Below are 17996 nucleotides of genomic sequence, written 5' to 3' on the forward strand. Positions count from 1 at the left end.
CTCTATACATCATTCTCATTTTATATCTACATCTCTGTAGATAAATTATGCATTTTGTGATGATTTAAATGCATGATTTAAATGTGTGAGTGACATTTCAGTGGCTATATGTTTCTGTGTCAAGATATCAGATTATTTGTTTGTTTATTTGTTTGCTTATATCAGAAGACATAGAAACATTACAGATGTCCAAGTTGTAAACCTGTTGCCTCATCATTGTACTAGATGAAATGAGCTATAAGAGAGAAGCCAAACTATGTTTACACTATTAAGTCAGGATGTGTCATTGCTAACAGAAAATATACCACCCAAATATTCCTTCTTTCAAGTAAAAAGAAATTAATATTTAATATCATACTTAGGTCAAAAATGTGCACAATAATCTACATGAATATTAATTTAATTTGTGAGGAGAAATCCGTAGCTTTGTACTTGCAAAATGACACATTCACTAACTCCACCTGCTTCTCAGTTAGAATGACGGAACTCTGGCGGGGTACATAACACGTGCGCAGTCTGGTTCCTGTTGACCTTGGAGTTGAAACATAGCAGCTATTAGAATCAGTAGAAGAGAGACACTTATGCTGTTGAGTCTCTTCAATACAAGAATACTGGAAAAGAATTACATATCATAGTCTTTTTATTTTCAAAACAAAGGTCTCTGAACAGATCCACCTTTCACATTGAAAAAGGCATTAAATATCAGGCTTAAGTTTCTCAACTACCCAGTGATGTTATTATAATTTGAACAAAATTCCCAGTTTGTTTCTGTGCAAAGAGCTTTGAAATGTTGCCCATGATGCACGTGCGAGTGAGCGGAATGAGCGCACATGTGCTTCTCCTTTCCCCTCAGGAAAATAAAAGCCATTAGCAAGACCACCATCGTTATGACCTTACATTAGAGAACTGAATGAAATATGTTATTTCTTCTACCTCAGATTATAATCTAAATAAACAAATAGATAAGTATTTCCTAAATTCATCACTACATTTTTTAATAAGAAAAACAAAATCTTTTTATTCTAACAAAGGATGTAAACAATGTCAACACATATACCTGTGAACTTGGGCTGAAATAATCTTCTCTATTAATGTAGATAATTAATGTAGAAATTAATCTCTATTAATTTTAGCTAAGCTTGACTACTTGTATCAATAAGAGAGAAAATTCACTTTTTCCCTCTGAATTTTAATTTTTTCTTTCTTTTCATAAGGGGTAAAGTTCTTACTTTTGTGAATTCTCTAAAGCTTTGTACTATACTAAGAAATAATCTTTTGACAAACAAATATGGATGAAATGCAGAGAACAAAAGTAACACAACTTTACTTTATTAAAAATGTTTTGCTGATCACTTTGTTCAAGGCCTCTTTCACATCCTTGTTCCTCAGACTGTAGATCATGGGGTTCAACATGGGGATCACCGTGGTGTAAAACACGGCCACCACCTTCCCCTGCTCCACAGACTCCTCTGTGGGACATCTGAGATACATGAAAATGAGGGTTCCGTAGAATATGACGACGGTCAGATGGGACCCACAGGTGGAAAAGGCCTTGCGCCTCCCTTCCGCCGAGTTCATCTGGAGAATGGCAATGAGGATGAAGAGATAGGATGCGATAGCTATAGTTAGGGAATATGAGAAATTAATGCCGGCGAGTATGATCGTTGTATATTCTTTTACAAAGTTTCCAGCACAGGCCATTTTGATGAGAGGTGAGTCTGCACAGTAGAAGTGGTTGATCTCAATCTTCCCACAGAAGCACAAACCATAGGTCCATAATGTTGCTGCCAGACTAGTCAGAAAACCATACACGTAAGGGAAGGAAATCAGTCAGATGCAGACAATCCTTGACATTTTGCTGCCATAGAGCAAAGGGCTTCCAGTGGCCATGCATCTGTCAAAGGCCATCGCAACAAGAATAAATATCTCTACATGGACAAGAGCAATGAAGAAGAAACACTGTACCAAACAGCCAGCGTAAGAAATCATTTTTGTCTTGGATAACAGGTTTTCCAGCATTTTAGGAGTGACATTGGAGGAAAACCACACATCAACAAATGACAAATGACTCAGAAAAAAGTACATGGGGCTGCTGAGTTGTGGACTGACCTTAATTAACAGGATCATGCCGATATTACCCACCACGGTGACCACATAGACCAGCAGGAAAATGACAAAGAAGAGAATTTGCCATTCCCGACGACTGGTTAGTCCCAAAAGAATAAACTCTTTCACATCCGTGAAGTTGAGCATTTTCTCTGCTCTAAGTCAATATTCGATAGAAACTTCTCTGATAACTAAGAGGAAATAAATTTAAAATCAAATGTTGATCATTATCAATGTATATTTTATTCATGCTCCCTTTTATTTTTTTTAACTAAATATCTATGACTTCATTTTGACACTCTTTTTCAGCAATTTGTTTCTGAGTATCTGCTGTTTAATAAGCTCCCTGAAGGTATTTATATTTACATTGATAAATATAATATACTAACCCACTTACATAAGAGTTGTACAAAATGTGATTGAAACATGCTATTCCTAAAAATTATAATTGTCCAAATGTGTGTGTGTGTGTATTCAGTTGTGTCCAACTCTATGACTCCAGGGACTATAGCCCACCAGACTCTTCTATCCATGGGATTTTCCAACCAAAAATACTGGAGTAGCTTGCCATTTCCTCCTCAAGGGGATCTTCACAACCCAGGGCTGAACTGGAGTCTCCTGCATCAGCAGGTGGATTCTTTACCACTTAGCCACCAGGGAAGCCCAAGACTATTTCTTAAATATCCCTTGCTTCCAACTGGCATTTTGGTAAATATTCATTTTAAGATATTTATAGAGGGTTAGATTTCTCTTTTTAATGTAACTCAAAAATAATACTTTTCCTCCTTTTTAATATAAGCATGTTCTCTAGGATTATGGGCTTCCCTGGTGGCTCAGACGGTAAAGTGTCTGCCTGAAATGTGGGAGACCTGGGTTCAATCCCTGGGTCAGGAAGAACCCCTGGAGAAGGAAATGGCAACCCACTCTAGTACTCTTGCCTGGAAAATTCCATGGATGAAGGAGCCTGGTGGGCTACAGTCCATGGGGTTGCAAAGAGTCGGACATGACTGAGCGACTTCACTTTCACTTCCAAGATTATTAGGGCAAAATCATTTAATCCAATAAATTGTCAGCCCTAAATATCAGATAAAATTTATTTTTAATCTAACCTCATACTTGGACTCATTTAAAGAAGAACAAAATGTTCACAGTAATCTTTGAAATACAGGGTTAAATCACTTACACACTTTCATATATTGTGTGTATTCCCTGGATAAGGACTCTGACAAACCTAGCATGTAATTATAATCTACTAGATACCCTCCACTGTTATGTTCTGCAGATTCAAATATAAGACCAGGAGATCAGTGTCACTAGTGAGAGTAGCAGTAATGTAATTAAACCTTGTAAAATCATGATGTATTCCTACAGTGTTATACTAGGGGGAGAAAGCAGGGAATGATTGACTCTTCTTTGGAGATCCAGTGGAGTCTAGGAAAGCTTCTTGGATAGTTACAAATGTATTTTCAAATAAAGATTGTATCATATGAACCTTTCCAGTAAAGTACTTCACAAAATCTTTCCCTGAGAAAATACTAGTGCCTTGCATTCTGTTAATAAGTATAATGGAGGAAAATCCATAAATGTTAATTCATCAAATAATGAGAAATCTTTGTGTCTTATCCAAATTCTTCCAGTTATGCAACTTACCTCATAAACTATGCAAAACTGTTTGGGAAAGAATTCTAATACATTTAGTCTAGCTAGCATTTACTTAGCTTTAAATGAGAGAAAGGAGAGAGCGATAGAGATGACTTTAAGTATATGAAAGAATGTGCATAGGTTTTATGCAATCATTACACCATTGTATACAAGGGACTTGAGCTTCTGCAGATTTGGGGATCCTGGGGGGATGGGGTGGAGGGTGGTGTTCTAGAAACAATCCTTCTGAGATACGAAGAAGAGCCATGTTTGTCCTAAATGTGCCACAGTATCATTTTGAGCTGTTTGTGAACCTGCTCAATCCAAGGGAACCAGAACAAGAAAAATGGAACACAGAACTACTTGTAAACCACCCAGACAATGCAACTTAATAAAAAGTTTTAAAAATAGTATGTTAGCTTTTGAAAAAGATGAATGTCCTAAACAAAAAAAAAAATGGATTTTTAAAGATTGGGAAATTAATGAAAGATACGTTTTAGACATCATCATAAATGATAGAGAAAATATAAAGTTGAAGGAGAGATTCTGAACATGGAAACAGATTACAAATATGTTAATAGAGCATATTGATACTGAGTCAACAGAATATGCCAGTATTGTCCACTTATTTTTAAAATATTAGCAGAAGAGGAATTTTTATCTGGAAAGTCAGATCTCACTGCACCTAACTGTACCAAGGACGATCCAAAGAGATGGTATGAAAGACCAGTGTTGTTAGTACTTTACAAAGGCAAAATACATGAAAACCTGTGTGGTGGTTTAACAGGCAATTGAGAGCTCTGATAAACTCATGGGGAAAATGGAATAGTCAGGTCTGATCTTAGGAATTATGGAAACTGGAAAAAAAAGAAGGATTTGGAGACAAATGGTTTTACTAACCATCTTCTTCAGGCAAAAAGATATACACAAGCTCCCCATATTGTATCACTCTGCCTTTCAAATCAAGTTACCAGTAATTGTAGATTATTCCCGCCACCCCCAGGGTCAGAAAAGAGGAAACATTAAGTATTCCAGTTAGAGAATTCTGTTTCTATTGTAAAAGTGTTTTTGAATTCTGACTCCATGACTTATTTTATGAACTTAGGCAGGCTTTCTTCTTAGCTTGTTTTGTTTTTCATTTCTGTATGTCTTAATATGATGTAATAAGTATTAATTAACAGTATTAGCTTCATTGTTTGAGAGTATGAAAAGACACATTCAACTCTCTTGCAACCCATGGACGGTAGCCCACCAGATTCCTCTGTCCTTGGGATTCTCCAGGCAAGAATACTGGAATGAGTTGCCATTTTCTCCTCCAGTAATAAATAAGAAGGTGCAATTGTTACTGAATGCACTTGTGGAAACTGTAGCTTCATTAATAGCTTTTAATAAACAAATATTCAAATCTCAATATAAAAATTTGTCTCTCTCTGACAAATACACACCTCCATATGTGGATAATATAAATGGAATAATTAATGTTAATTAATGAAGAATACAAGAAAATGAAATATATGATGAAAGCTTCATCTTCCAGCTCCAGATATATGTGTTTGTATACCAACCTCTAAATAGAGCAAATATTCCCAGGAAGGAAGCAGAATGGGAAAGAGAATGTTGTGTAAGAGATGAGATGATGCCAGGCAGAAAAGACACTGGAAATCCACAAGAGAAGTTTCCCTTAAATGAATGCCTTATTAAAAAAAAAAAAAAACAATTAAGAATCTTCTTATAGAAATAACCCTGAGGAAAGTATATCTCTAGAGGAAAAGTTGATCGCTGAGTTTTTGTTTTGTAATGGATTTGCAAAATTTATTTCCCCCCCAGTTCAAGTTATTTTGAAAGTATCCTGGGATCTAATAACATATTTTGCTTTGCATATCAAACCAGGAAAAGTATTTCCAGAATCTGCGGGCCTTTCATGACCTTTACTCCTATATTCTAGTAACCATCTCTCTCGCCTAAATCACAGACTCTGAATTACACTCCATTCTAAACTGAAAACCAAAGTGGGTCTTTAAAAGCAAGTCATTTCAAATTGTTTCTTAACTTGGAAACTTTTCAGAGCTTCTCGTTTTTCTCAGGGTAAACGTCTTCCAGTGGCTCACAAGATCTTGGCCTCTAGTCCCTTATCTGCCTATGATCTCATATTCCATTTATTTTCTCACTGCCCTAGGCTGCAGCCACACTGGCTTCCATTTGTTCTTAAAACTTTCCTTGAATGCTTGCATCTGCCTTTTCCTTAGTTACTCCATCTGTCTAAAACACTGCTCCGTAAGCACCTCCATGGCTCATCTCTAAACCACTTTCATGAGATTTTTGTTCAATTATCATTTTCTCAATGAAATCAACCTTCATTCTCATATCTGAGCCAGAGGTACCCCTTTGCTCCTTTATCTTCCAAGATGATTTTTTTCCAGATTTTTCCATAACATCACTAGTATACTCTACAATTTATTTACATATTTTCCTGATGGTTTATGCTTGTTTCACACAACTGGAATATGAGTCTCATGAGATCAAGGATTTCTTTTGCTGTTTTGTTCATTGATAGCAAATAACTAAAACAGAGCCTCAAACATAACAGGCACTCAGCTAATATTCGTTGGACAAATAAGTGAATTAATTAATTCAACTGTAGGTTAAAATGCTGAGAAGTAGGCCAAAATAATTATAAACAAGTTTATGTATATTATTATTGGCATTTTCATATGATTAAGGATAGAGAGATTATTAATTTACTAATGGGATGTCTTATGAAAATTAGCGTTGGTATCTCGCTTCAGACTGCATGCAAAAACTAAATTGCAAACTATATAAATTAATTATAAATATTTTAAATATGTGTGTAATGCAATAACTTTTGTGTGAATGATTATACAGTTTTTCATAGTAGTTAAAATTGCACTAGTTGCATAATAACCTCTGAAATTGTCTGGCTTTCAAATTGATTAAGTTTTATGATCTAGGGCAAGAATACAGCTAAATAGAGAAATTAGTTCTGCTGTTGGTAATTTAGGCAGTTTAGAGTTACACACATAAATAGGAGAAAAATAGCATACAATATTATATGTTATTAATGTTGATTATTTTATGCGAAAACTAGTTTTACCTTGAGGTAAATTCCAAAACAATATTCCTAGAAAGTATTGATCAAGTTGAATACTCTGAAACATACACATGCACACATATGTACAAACAAACACTTGGCCCATTTTTTTGATTGGGTCATTTATTTTTCTGGAATTGAGTTGCAGGAGCTGCTTCTATATTTTTTAGATTAATTATTTGTAAGTTGCTTCATTTGCTATTATTTTCTCCCATCCTGATAGCCAAAGCAATCTTGCGAAAGAAGAATGGAACTGGAAGAATCAACCTGCCTGACTTCAGGCTATACTACAAAGCTACAGTCATCAAGACAGTTGGTACTGGCACAAAGACAGACATAGAGATCAATGGAACAAAATAGAAAGCCCAGAGATAAATCTATGCACCTATGGACACCTTATCTTTGACAAAGGAGGCAAAAATATATAATGGAGAAAATATTATCTCTTTAACAAGTGGTGCTGGGAAAACTGGTTAACCAATTGTAAAAGAATGAAACTAGAACACTTTCTAACACCATACACAAAAATAAACTCAAAATGGATTAAAGATCTAAATGTAAGACCAGAAATTATAAAACTCCTGGGGAAAATATAGGCAAAACATTCTCTGACATAAATCACAGCAGAATTCTCTATGACCCACCTCCCAGAGTAATGGAAATAAAAGCAAAAATAAACAAATGTGACCTAATTAAACTTGAAAACAGGTTTTCTTAACTACAAAACCAAGCAGACTTGCTTAGCAACAAATTGTTCTTCATAATCATAGGATATGCCCCCAAATAATAAAAAAACGATGGCATGAGACCACATCCTACCCAGGGAGCTTGGTAAGTTAATGACTCCTAGTACATGCTCTCTGCACACACACTAAAAAATAACAATTCATGGAAAAGTTGCATTTCAAAATGAAATGCCCTCATTGTACTGAGACCTAACATACATTCTCCTTAGTGTCATGACTGTCCCAGCTTGACCAAGTAGGGACAAGAAAATATCCCTGCCCAAACTGGAAGAGGAACTGAAGTTGTAAACATAATATCTACTTAAGAATGAGTAAGAAAGTGGCCTTTTCCCCATCTCCACTTTTCTTTCCATTGTAAAACGGTAGCCCACTAAGTTCTCAGGACACAGAGCCATATCATCTGCCTGTTTTTAATTCTCACATGTCTTATTCTAATAAATCACACCTTATCCATCATTTTGCCTCTAATTGAATTTGTTCTGTGCTGAGGCATATAGGACTGGAGCTCCTCAGAGCCCCTTGAAATACCATCAAAAGGTCTCACACCACTGTCTAGTGTTTTTCTTCCTTATGGTCAGTCTCAATATTTTTCTTCAGTCATTGGGAAGTCCACACCATGACACTGATAACTATCCATGGATGGTCATACCTTTCCTATATATTAGCTGAATTTCCTCCACACCATTCACATGGCTTTGTGTCACAGTTTATAGCCACCTCACTTTGTGTTATGGGATGTATCATGTCTCTTTAAAACCCATATATTGAAGTCTTGATCCCCAGTACCTCAGCATAGGAGTGAATTTGGAGATAGAGTCTTCAAAGAGGAAATTAAAGTGTCATGAGTTCATATGAGTGGGTCCCAACTCAAGATGACAGGAGATCAGGTCATGGAAATGCTCAGAGGAAAAACTGAATACTGAGCCAGGGGAATGACAGCCATCTACAAGCCAGACAGAAGCTTCAGAAATAACTATCCTTGCTGACACTTTGACCTTGAATTTTCAGCCTCCAAACTGGAAGGAAATCAATCTCGCTTGTCTCAGCATCTAGTCTGTCATGCTTTGTTAATGGCAGCACTAGCAAATTAATATACCCTGTGTTCTGTAGACAGACAGAATGTTTTGATATTGGGATGAAGCTTTCCTTCTTAGGATACTAGCTTTATTTTTAATTGTTTTTAAGTAACTTTCATAACAAAGTTTAATACACACATAGAAAATGTACACAAAACATAGCTGGACAGGTTAGTGGCTTTTTTACAAAATAAATATACCTGTAAGATCAAATATCTGAATCAAAGAGACTAACCCTACATGAGACATGCTCCTCACCTCTTTTTGCACTCACTATCCTTCAAGTTAACTATATTCTCACTTTTAATGCTATTATTAATGTGTCTGTTTCTGAATTTCACATAACTGGAATCAAAGAATACATTGGCTTCTATGCAAAATATTTTGTGGAACACTATGTTGATATCTGGACATTACGCAGGTGATTGTTTTACTTTGTTTGGATGGTTTAATAAAAAAAATACCATAAAAAAGTGTCTTGTAAACAAATGAAATTTATTCCTCATTGACTGGAAGCAGGATGTCTAAGTTCAAGTTGGGTTCTGATGAGAGCCTGCTTCCTGGATCATAGGTGGCAGTCTTTTTGCAGTGTCCTCACATGATAGAAGGCAAGGTGGTTCTCCTAGATTTACTAGAGGAGCACAGATCCATTTCATGAGGCTAAAGGCAAGCCCTCGTGACTTCTGTTGTTTCATAGTTTCACCAGTATTTAATCTTATAAGGTGTGTTATTACAATTTTTTCTATGCTGGGTTATATGTATAGATACAACTAACTTAATAATTTTCATTTCCCTAATCACTCCTGAAGTTGAACACATGTGACATGTTACTTCATTCTTTGAAAATTTTTGTTCAGAACCTACCTGTTCATAACCTGTTATTCATTTTTTCATGCAGTTGTGGATTAATTGAGGAATTGTCTAATGCACTGTAATGAATTAGAGTCAAGTAACACGTTTCCCAGTTCTACCACTCACTCCCTTTGTAATCAGGCAAGTCACTTAATGGCACTGTTTCAGGTTTCCTGAAGTAAAAAACTGAGACAATAACATCACCTGTCTCAGCTGTTCCAATGACTATTGACAGCACACCTATAAATATCTGGAAAAAATGTAAAATACCTGTTGATTATTATTTGGTAAATAGTTAACACTATATATTTTTTATTTATTAATCTTCTAATTACTTGCAAAATAGACTCTATGTTTGGTGGTTTACTAATAACATTGGTATTTTAACAACTGCACTAAACTTAATTAACCTTGAAGTTACCCAATGTGTTTTTTTTTTGCCTTAAAATTGCTGATTAAAAATCCTTTTAGCTATCATTTCTTCCTCCCTCTTTATAATTTGTTTAGCAATAAGTCAATTCTATCTTTTGAACCCACAAGTTACATACTTTTGCTCTATATAGTCTGATTTTATGCATGTTTAGTCACAAGTTAGTTCTCATTCACGGAAGCTTATTTTCCTTGTACTCTTCTAGATAGTTTCTTTGCAAGTTCTAGTCGTTCCTTTTAATCTTTATAGGCCTGTAGTTTCAATATTAACCTTTATTTCTTTTAACTGTTAAGTGGTTTTTTTTTAATTTTTTATTTTTTTTTTTATAATTTGCATCATGTAACTCTAATATGTGATGTTGAGAGTATTCACCTGTATTTTCTTGCAAATTTGCATGAACAGGGACTTTATCTGTGGAAGGTCTTTTAAGTTTGATAGTTGACTTCATGAGAAATAGATGGGGAAACAGTGGAAGCAGTGTCAGACTTTTTTTTTTTTTGGTTTCAAAATCACTGGAGATGGTAACTGCAGCCATGAAATTAAAAGACACTTAATCCTTGGAAGGAAAGTTATGACCAACCTAGATAGCATATTAAAAAGCAGAGACATTACTTTGCCATCAAAGGTCCGTCTAGTCAAGGCTATGGTTTCTCCACTGGTCATGTATGGATGTGAGAGTTGGACTGTGAAGAAAGCTGAGCGCCAAAAAATTGATGCTTTTGAACTGTGGTGTTGGAGATGATTCTTGAGAGTCCCTTGGACTGCAAGGAGATCCAACCAGTCCATCCTAAAGGAGATCAGTCCTGGGTGTTCATTGGACGGACTGATGCTGAAGCTGAAACTGCAATACTTTGGCCACCTGATGCGAAGAGTTGACTCACTGGAAAAGACCCTGATGCTGGGAGGGATTGGGGGCAGGAGGAGAAGGGGACGACAGAGGATGAGATGGCTGGATGGCATCACCGACTCAGTGGACATGAGTTTGAATAAATTCCGGGAGTTGGTGATGGACAGGGAGGCCTGGCGTGCTGCGATTCATGGGGTTGCAAAGAGTCGGACACGACTGAGCGACTGAACTGAACTGATTGATAGTTGATCGTTCTGTCCTGCATTTGTGTTTGTTTGTTTCAGTCCCATGAAGCTTCTTCTAAACTAGGATCCCTTTAAATTCACTTTTTGGCTTGTAATTTGACAGCTCATGAAACCATTGTAAACTTAGACCTGCAAATCGACAAAAGAACAAAGTTGACAGGAAAGTAAAAAGGGATGAGACTTATGGGCTTAGGGAAGTTCATCCCAAGATATATCACAGGATATATTGATTATTTTGAATCAAGGTTACTGGCAAAATAGGTAATGAAAAAATATATGTTAAAAAAAAGTCTGAACCTCCTTTTCTCCTAAAAAATAGGAAAGAAATATCCCATGTGAAAATATCCTCCTTACACCATGAGGAGAGAAAGTGTCCTTATCAACAGGGGTAGAGAATTCAAGAGTAAGAAAGCTGCATTTAAAAACTATTATTTTTGATTAGTTCATTACCCTGAGCAAAAGTCCCTTTGTTTTGTTAAATTTCCACAAATAATTAGGTCTCTGTCTAAAACTGATATAGAAACAGTTTGCTTTGGTTACTTTGGGCATCTCATTTCTTTGAGACCTCAGTGCGTATGAATTAATTTTTTCCCTCTAACTTGTGTCAGTTTACTTATGTGACCAGAAAAAAAGAAAAAATCAAGGGAAATGGGGGGAAATTTTCCCCTCTCTGACAGTTCAAGTGCTGGCTTTCAGTGCTAAGGAAGGCATACTTAATAAAGTTGAGTTGAAATAAGTTTTTTACAATGCACTAATTACATTTTAAAGCAATTTTTCAATATTGTGGTGGTTTTTGCCATACATTGACATGAATCAGCCATGGATTTACATGTGTTCCCCATCCCGATCCCCCCTCCCGCCTCCCTCCCCATCCCATCCCTCTGGGTCTTCCCAGTGCACCAGCCCCGAGCACTTGTCTCATGCATCCAACCTGGGCTGGTGGTCTGTTTCACCCTTGATAGTATACTTGTTTCAGTGCTATTCTCTCAGAACATTCCACCCTCGCCTTCTCCCACAGAGTCCAAAAGTCTGTTCTGTACATCTGTGTCTCTTTTTCTGTTTTGCATATAGGGTTATCATTACCATCTTTCTAAATTCCATATATATGCGTTAGTATACTGTATTGGTCTTTATCTTTCTGGCTTACTTCATTCTGTACAATGGGCTCCAGTTTCATCCATCTCATTTGAACTGATTCAAATGAACTCTTTTTAATGGCTGAGTAATATTCCATTGTGTATATGTACCATAAATTCCTTATCCATTCATCTGCTGATGGGCATCTAGGTTGCTTCCATGTCCTGGCTATTATAAACAGTGCTGTGATGAACATTGGGGTTTTCTAAATATACATTCAACTATAGTGTTCTGAGAAGCATCTTGTCATCTACAGACAATTGATGTAAAGAAATAAAAAATTTTAAAACATACTTTGTGTAAATTTTCATGAGTCAAGAGAGGTGACTGGAAGTTTAGTACTGATTTATTTTTCAAAATAGGTAAGGTGAATTTTAAGGTTAAATAAAACCAATTAATAGAAAGAGATCAGACTTATGGTTGCCAGAGGTGAGAGGTGGAGAGAGGGGAAGTTGGATGAAGGTAGTCAAAAGGAACAGACTTTCAGTTATAACATAAATATTAACAATTACTAAGGGTGCAATGTACAACATGATAAATATAATCAACATTGCTGTATGTTATATGTCAAAGTTATTAAGAGTAAATCCTAAGAGTTCTCATCACAAGAAAACAATTTTTTTTCTATTTAATTTTTTCTTTTTAAATATGTTTACATCTTCTGTTTAATCCATCTGTATGAGATGATGGATTTTCACTAAACTTATTGTGATAATTTCATGAAATATGTAAATCAAATTATGCTGTTCACCTTAAACTTATACAGTTCTGTATGTCAATTATATCTCAATAAAAGTGGAAGAAAAAAAAATAAAGCAATTTTTCCCCAATAAGAGACAGTCTAAAGCTATGTGACTCATTTCTTCCAAAAAAGGAAGTGTTAATGGTTTTATTCTCCAAGGAGTAAACTGGATTTTCCACTGATATTTATCCTTCTCTATACAGGTCTTTGGCAGAAAGAAATGGCAACCCACTCCAGTATCCTTGCCTGGAAAATTCAATGGGCAGAGGAGCCTGGCAGGTTGCTGTCTTTGGGGTTGCAGAGCCAGACACAACTTAGCAACTAACCACAAAAAGGTCTTTACATTTGGATCGGGGTAAGCAAAGCTTTGTTGAAGGATTCAAAATCCCTGTCCAATGACATGGGTTCTCAGATTTCTTTTTAGTCCAACTTTCTCGGTGGAAATGTCCCCCAAGAAAAAGATATACATTTGGACAAATTATTACTGGACTAAGAAAAGTCATTGGATATAGAAAATAAAAATAATAAAATTAGCACTCTGTTTACTTAGAAAGCAGTTTCCTGCTGAACAGTTCTTTCATCAAAGCCTCTTTCACATCCTTGTTCCTCAGACTGTAGATCAAGGGGTTCAACATGGGGATCACTGTGGTGTAGCACACAGCCACCATTCTCCCCTGCTGCACAGACTCCTCTGAAGGGGGTCTAAGATACATGAAGAAAAGAGCTGTGTAGAAGATGGTGACAGCTGTCAGATGGGAGCCACAGGTAGAGAAAGCTTTGCGCCTGCCTTCTGTGGAACGAATCCTCAGGAGAGCAGGAAAAATATAAAGGTAAGAAATCAGCATGATGAGAAGAGAAAAGGAAAGGTTACATCCAGCCACAACAAACATGGACAGTTCTTTGTTGTAGGTATCAGAACAAGCCAGCTTAATCAGCGGTGGGTCAGCACAGTAGAAGTAATTAATTTCATTAGGGCACAGAAGGCTAGGTTGTAGGTCCACATGGTCTCCATCAGCCCAGTGAGCACTCCATATGCATAAGGTACCGTGATGAGGGATGCGCACACACTCTTGGACATTCTGCTGCTATAAAGCAGGGAATTGCAGATGGCCATGTACCGATCAAAGGCCATGACAGCCAGGATATAGATCTCCACATGGACCAAGGCAATAAACAAATAACACTGCACCAGACAAGCAGAATAAGTAATGGTTTTCTTCTCTGATAAGAAAATTGCTAGCATGTTGGGGGTCACATTGGACGAGAAGCACAGATCTACAAAGGATAAATGGCTCAGGAAAAAGTACATGGGGGTGTGGAGCCGGGCATTAATCTGGATGAGGACAATCATGCCCAAATTCCCTGCCACTGTGGCTATGTAAATGGCCAAAAAGAGCACAAAGAAGAGAATCTGCAATTCCAGGCAATTGGTCAGTCCAAGGAGAATGAACTCAGTCACTGAAGTGATGTTTCTTCTCATAATTTGCTCCATGAGATGAGAGATCTGTGTATTTATATTGGATAACAGGAAAATGAAAAATAAACATTACTATGTCACTCATGACTTTCTTATTAATTTCTTTTCCTTCTTAGCAATTTTTTTTTCACTCTGTTTCAACTGGTGTTCAGTCTAAGTAAACATAATCTCAGCCTGGGACTGGAATCTAGTGGTATTCAAGGCAGCTCTTTCTTTTTTGACATAGCCCTCTACTTTTTATTTCCTTATTTTTCATTTCCTATCTAATTAGGATTTATTCACTGTTTTCTTTCTCCAATTTCTCCTTGTCTTTCTTGGACCTGGCCTTTTATTTGCAAAACATACTTCGTGTGCATACTTGATCCCAGATCTCACCCTCAGGTTTACTCATTCTTATCTCCAATTATATAAAGATATGAGAGTTTAAAAGGAAAAACAAAAGATGGGGTATCAAAGGAAATATTTTCCCAAATGACCTTATACATTTTAGATAAGTTTACCTAACCAGTTCCTTACTGGAGAATCCAAAATAATTAAACTGAACAAGTTTGATGCTTTCCAACCTTTTCAGACTCAATAGCGTAGGGACTTTCTAGGTGAGGAACTGGAACTTTAGTCCTCACTTTTTCAAAAATATACCCATAATTGCATTTCGGCTGTTGGCCAGCTTTTAGATTCTCCTACTAGTAGATCCCTGCTAGGATTCTTTTGCAGAGAATTTCCCACTGCATGGAGTCGGCAGTGACGGAAATCCCGTCCTCCTGGTCTCTCACTTCTGCACTGTGACATCTGAGGGCCAAGAGTCCTGATTCATAGAGGAATAGGCTGAAATCAGATGCTTGCTCCTATATATCTTACTGAGTAAATTAGTGGCGCAAGGCGCACAAAATGTTTTTGCATTTCATTGACTGCAGTGAACATTAATGATCAGATTGATTCAGCAAAAGAAGACTGACTCTATGAAGTCTGAGCTGTCTAGCCTCCAGACTGCCTGGGTTGCTCTCTAAGCCTGGTATTGTGGCAGCACATTGACTTGGAATACGACGTGCCTTTCCAGAACAGTTTGCTTGTGCTTAAGATACCTACAGGTGACTTCCGTTGTTGCAAGAAATAAAATAACAAAAGCTCATATTAATAATAACAGCTAAAAGATGAGTGTTTGCTTTTCTATGTAGAGTTCATCTATATTCACTAAGAACACGATACAGAAAGCGAATCTTTGAATCTATATATGCACAACCTAAAAGTTGAGATTTATGTTTTATTGGGCAGAAATATTTAGGATTCCAAACCCAGGAGACAGCCTCCCAAGTTACCCTGAGAAAATTGCTCAGAGGAGGATAGTGTGTGATCTAGTGTTGATAGAATGTTTTGCAATGAAGGGCAGGTAGTAGGAATAAGAGCTTACAGTTAAGAAAAGTTTCAGAATTTATCACTTTTCCTCGTATGGGGATGTGCAAGAATCCGGGCTCACTGAAACCATTCCTTTGACATCCTTCTCAGCTATTTGGGGCCAGTATCCTGCGTTTTCAAACCCTGAGTGTCCTCAGGGATCACCATCTGTGGCGGCGGCAGTCTGACGGCTGCTAGCGTTATAGTGTCAGTCACTCGGTCACGTCCAGCTCTTTGCGACCCCATGGACTGTAGCCCGCCAGGCTCCTCTGTCCAAGGAATTCTCCAGGCAAGAATACTGGAGGGGGTTTCCATGCCCTTCTCCAGGGATCTTCCCTTCCCAGGGATCAAACCCAGGTCTCCCACATTTCAGGCAGATTCTTTCCAGTTTGATCTACCCGGCAAGCCCTCTGACAGCTGCTAGATGTCAGATAGTCTTTCTTTCCTTCCTGGCTTCCTCAGGGCTCATGGGCTTACCTTTGTAGGACTGCAAACCACCAGTGACAGTGACATCCTTGGTTTGCTGATAGGGCACGTGGTATTTTATTTCTCAAAATCAAAGTATATTTGGATCTACTTCCATTTAATCATAGGAGCCCATGTTTTAAATCCATATCTAATGAGGAACTGGATGCTGTAGGGTGGGGTTGAGGATTAAACAAATGAATATTTATAAAGCACTGAGATCAAGGTATCTTATAGGCCAAGTTCTGATCTAAATAATACCTCATTTAACTCTCAAACCAACCATTACTATTCTGTCCATCAGAAAAACATCCAATATTATAGTTCTCAGGTTTAGCACAGAAGGAAATAATGTACGTGCCATAGAAATGACTGGTAAAAACACTGGCTGTGGAGTCAACTTGATGAATTCCCATCCTGGCTTTAGCAATTTTGATCCAAGCACTCAGGACGCTGTTTCTTAATATTTCTAGGCTTCATCTTTTTTTTTTTTTTTTCCCTCAAAATGGATTAGTTATATGGGTAGGGTTATTTTGAGGATTATACAATATAAAGTATGCAATATGGAAAATAATGTTCTCCGTACATGTCTGTGTATGTGTGCATACTCAGTCATTTCTGACACATTGTACCTCCACGGACTGGCTAGTCCTCAATAAATGGTAGCTATTAGTCATTAAATAAAGAATCGTAGAAAATGGCATTCAATATATTTCAATTTCCTTATCATCCACCTAAATAACTTAATGCACTTTATAAGTAACAGTACCTAAAATAGTAAATATCCACACTTTTCTGGTCATTGGCATTTCCTTTTTCCATCTTGTCTTTTATGAATCATTAAGTCTAGTTTTCTAGTTTTGGCAATGCACATGATTGTCCATATAAGAAAGTAGAGTTTTGATGGTTATAAATAAACGTATAATACAGAAGTTTACATAGCTATGGAGGAAGAGCCATCTTTAGAAAGAATATCAATGTCATGGCTCTTCTGCTCAATAATGCAGGCTGAACTTATATTATTTGTAGATTGATAACATATCCCTAAGAGATTACACATATAAGCGAGCATTAAGTAATTACTTTGTTAGATAATGTTTTTCCCTAAATGAGTTCTCTGGAGAAATAACAACTGGGGGCAATGCATATTTACCATGGGACCCAACTACCTTCTAGTGTTTTCTTTTGTTTTTTTAGATTCAGTGTCAATATTTTTCTTCATTCATTGGGAAGTCCACATCATAATATTGATGTCTGCCATCAATACTCATGCCATATTCCGTTACCTGTAATATTTGCTTAATCCAATTTAGCACAATTTTTTCCACACAGTTATCATAACTTTGTGCCACAACCTATTACCATCTCACTTTGGGTTATGGGTTGAATAGTTTATTTAATATCTATCGAAATCTTGACTCCCAGTACTTCTGAATGTGATTGAATTTGTAGATATAGTTTTCAAAGAGGAAATTAAGTCGTGATGGGTTCAGATGAGTGCATCCTAACCCAAGATGACTGGTATCTTTTTTAAGAAAGGAGATTAGGACACAAAAATACACACAGGAAAGACTGTGACAGACACAGGAGATGGTGGGCATCTATAAGCCAGACAGAAGCTTCAGAATGAAACCGACCCCACTAACACTTCAATCTTGAATTACCATTCTCCAGACTGGAAGGAAATCAGTTTCTTTTGTTTAAACCACCCAGTCCGAGGTACTTAGTTAG

At 36.9% G+C, this 17996-nt stretch overlaps 1 protein-coding gene and 1 pseudogene across 1 annotated transcript; both read right to left on the reverse strand.

The window, feature by feature from the left end:
* Positions 1-1323: 1323 nt before the first annotated feature.
* On the reverse strand, positions 1324-2253 carry LOC122700037 (olfactory receptor 5M3-like). The gene is given in 1 exon segment (XM_043912569.1): positions 1324-2253. A coding segment is annotated over 1 exon segment (930 nt).
* Positions 2254-13473: 11220 nt separating this feature from the next.
* On the reverse strand, positions 13474-14411 carry LOC122699990 (annotated as a pseudogene).
* Between the last annotated feature and the right edge of the window lie 3585 nt (positions 14412-17996).

Source organism: Cervus elaphus, chromosome 1, assembly GCF_910594005.1.
Source record: "Cervus elaphus chromosome 1, mCerEla1.1, whole genome shotgun sequence".
Classification (NCBI taxonomy): domain Eukaryota; kingdom Metazoa; phylum Chordata; class Mammalia; order Artiodactyla; family Cervidae; genus Cervus; species Cervus elaphus.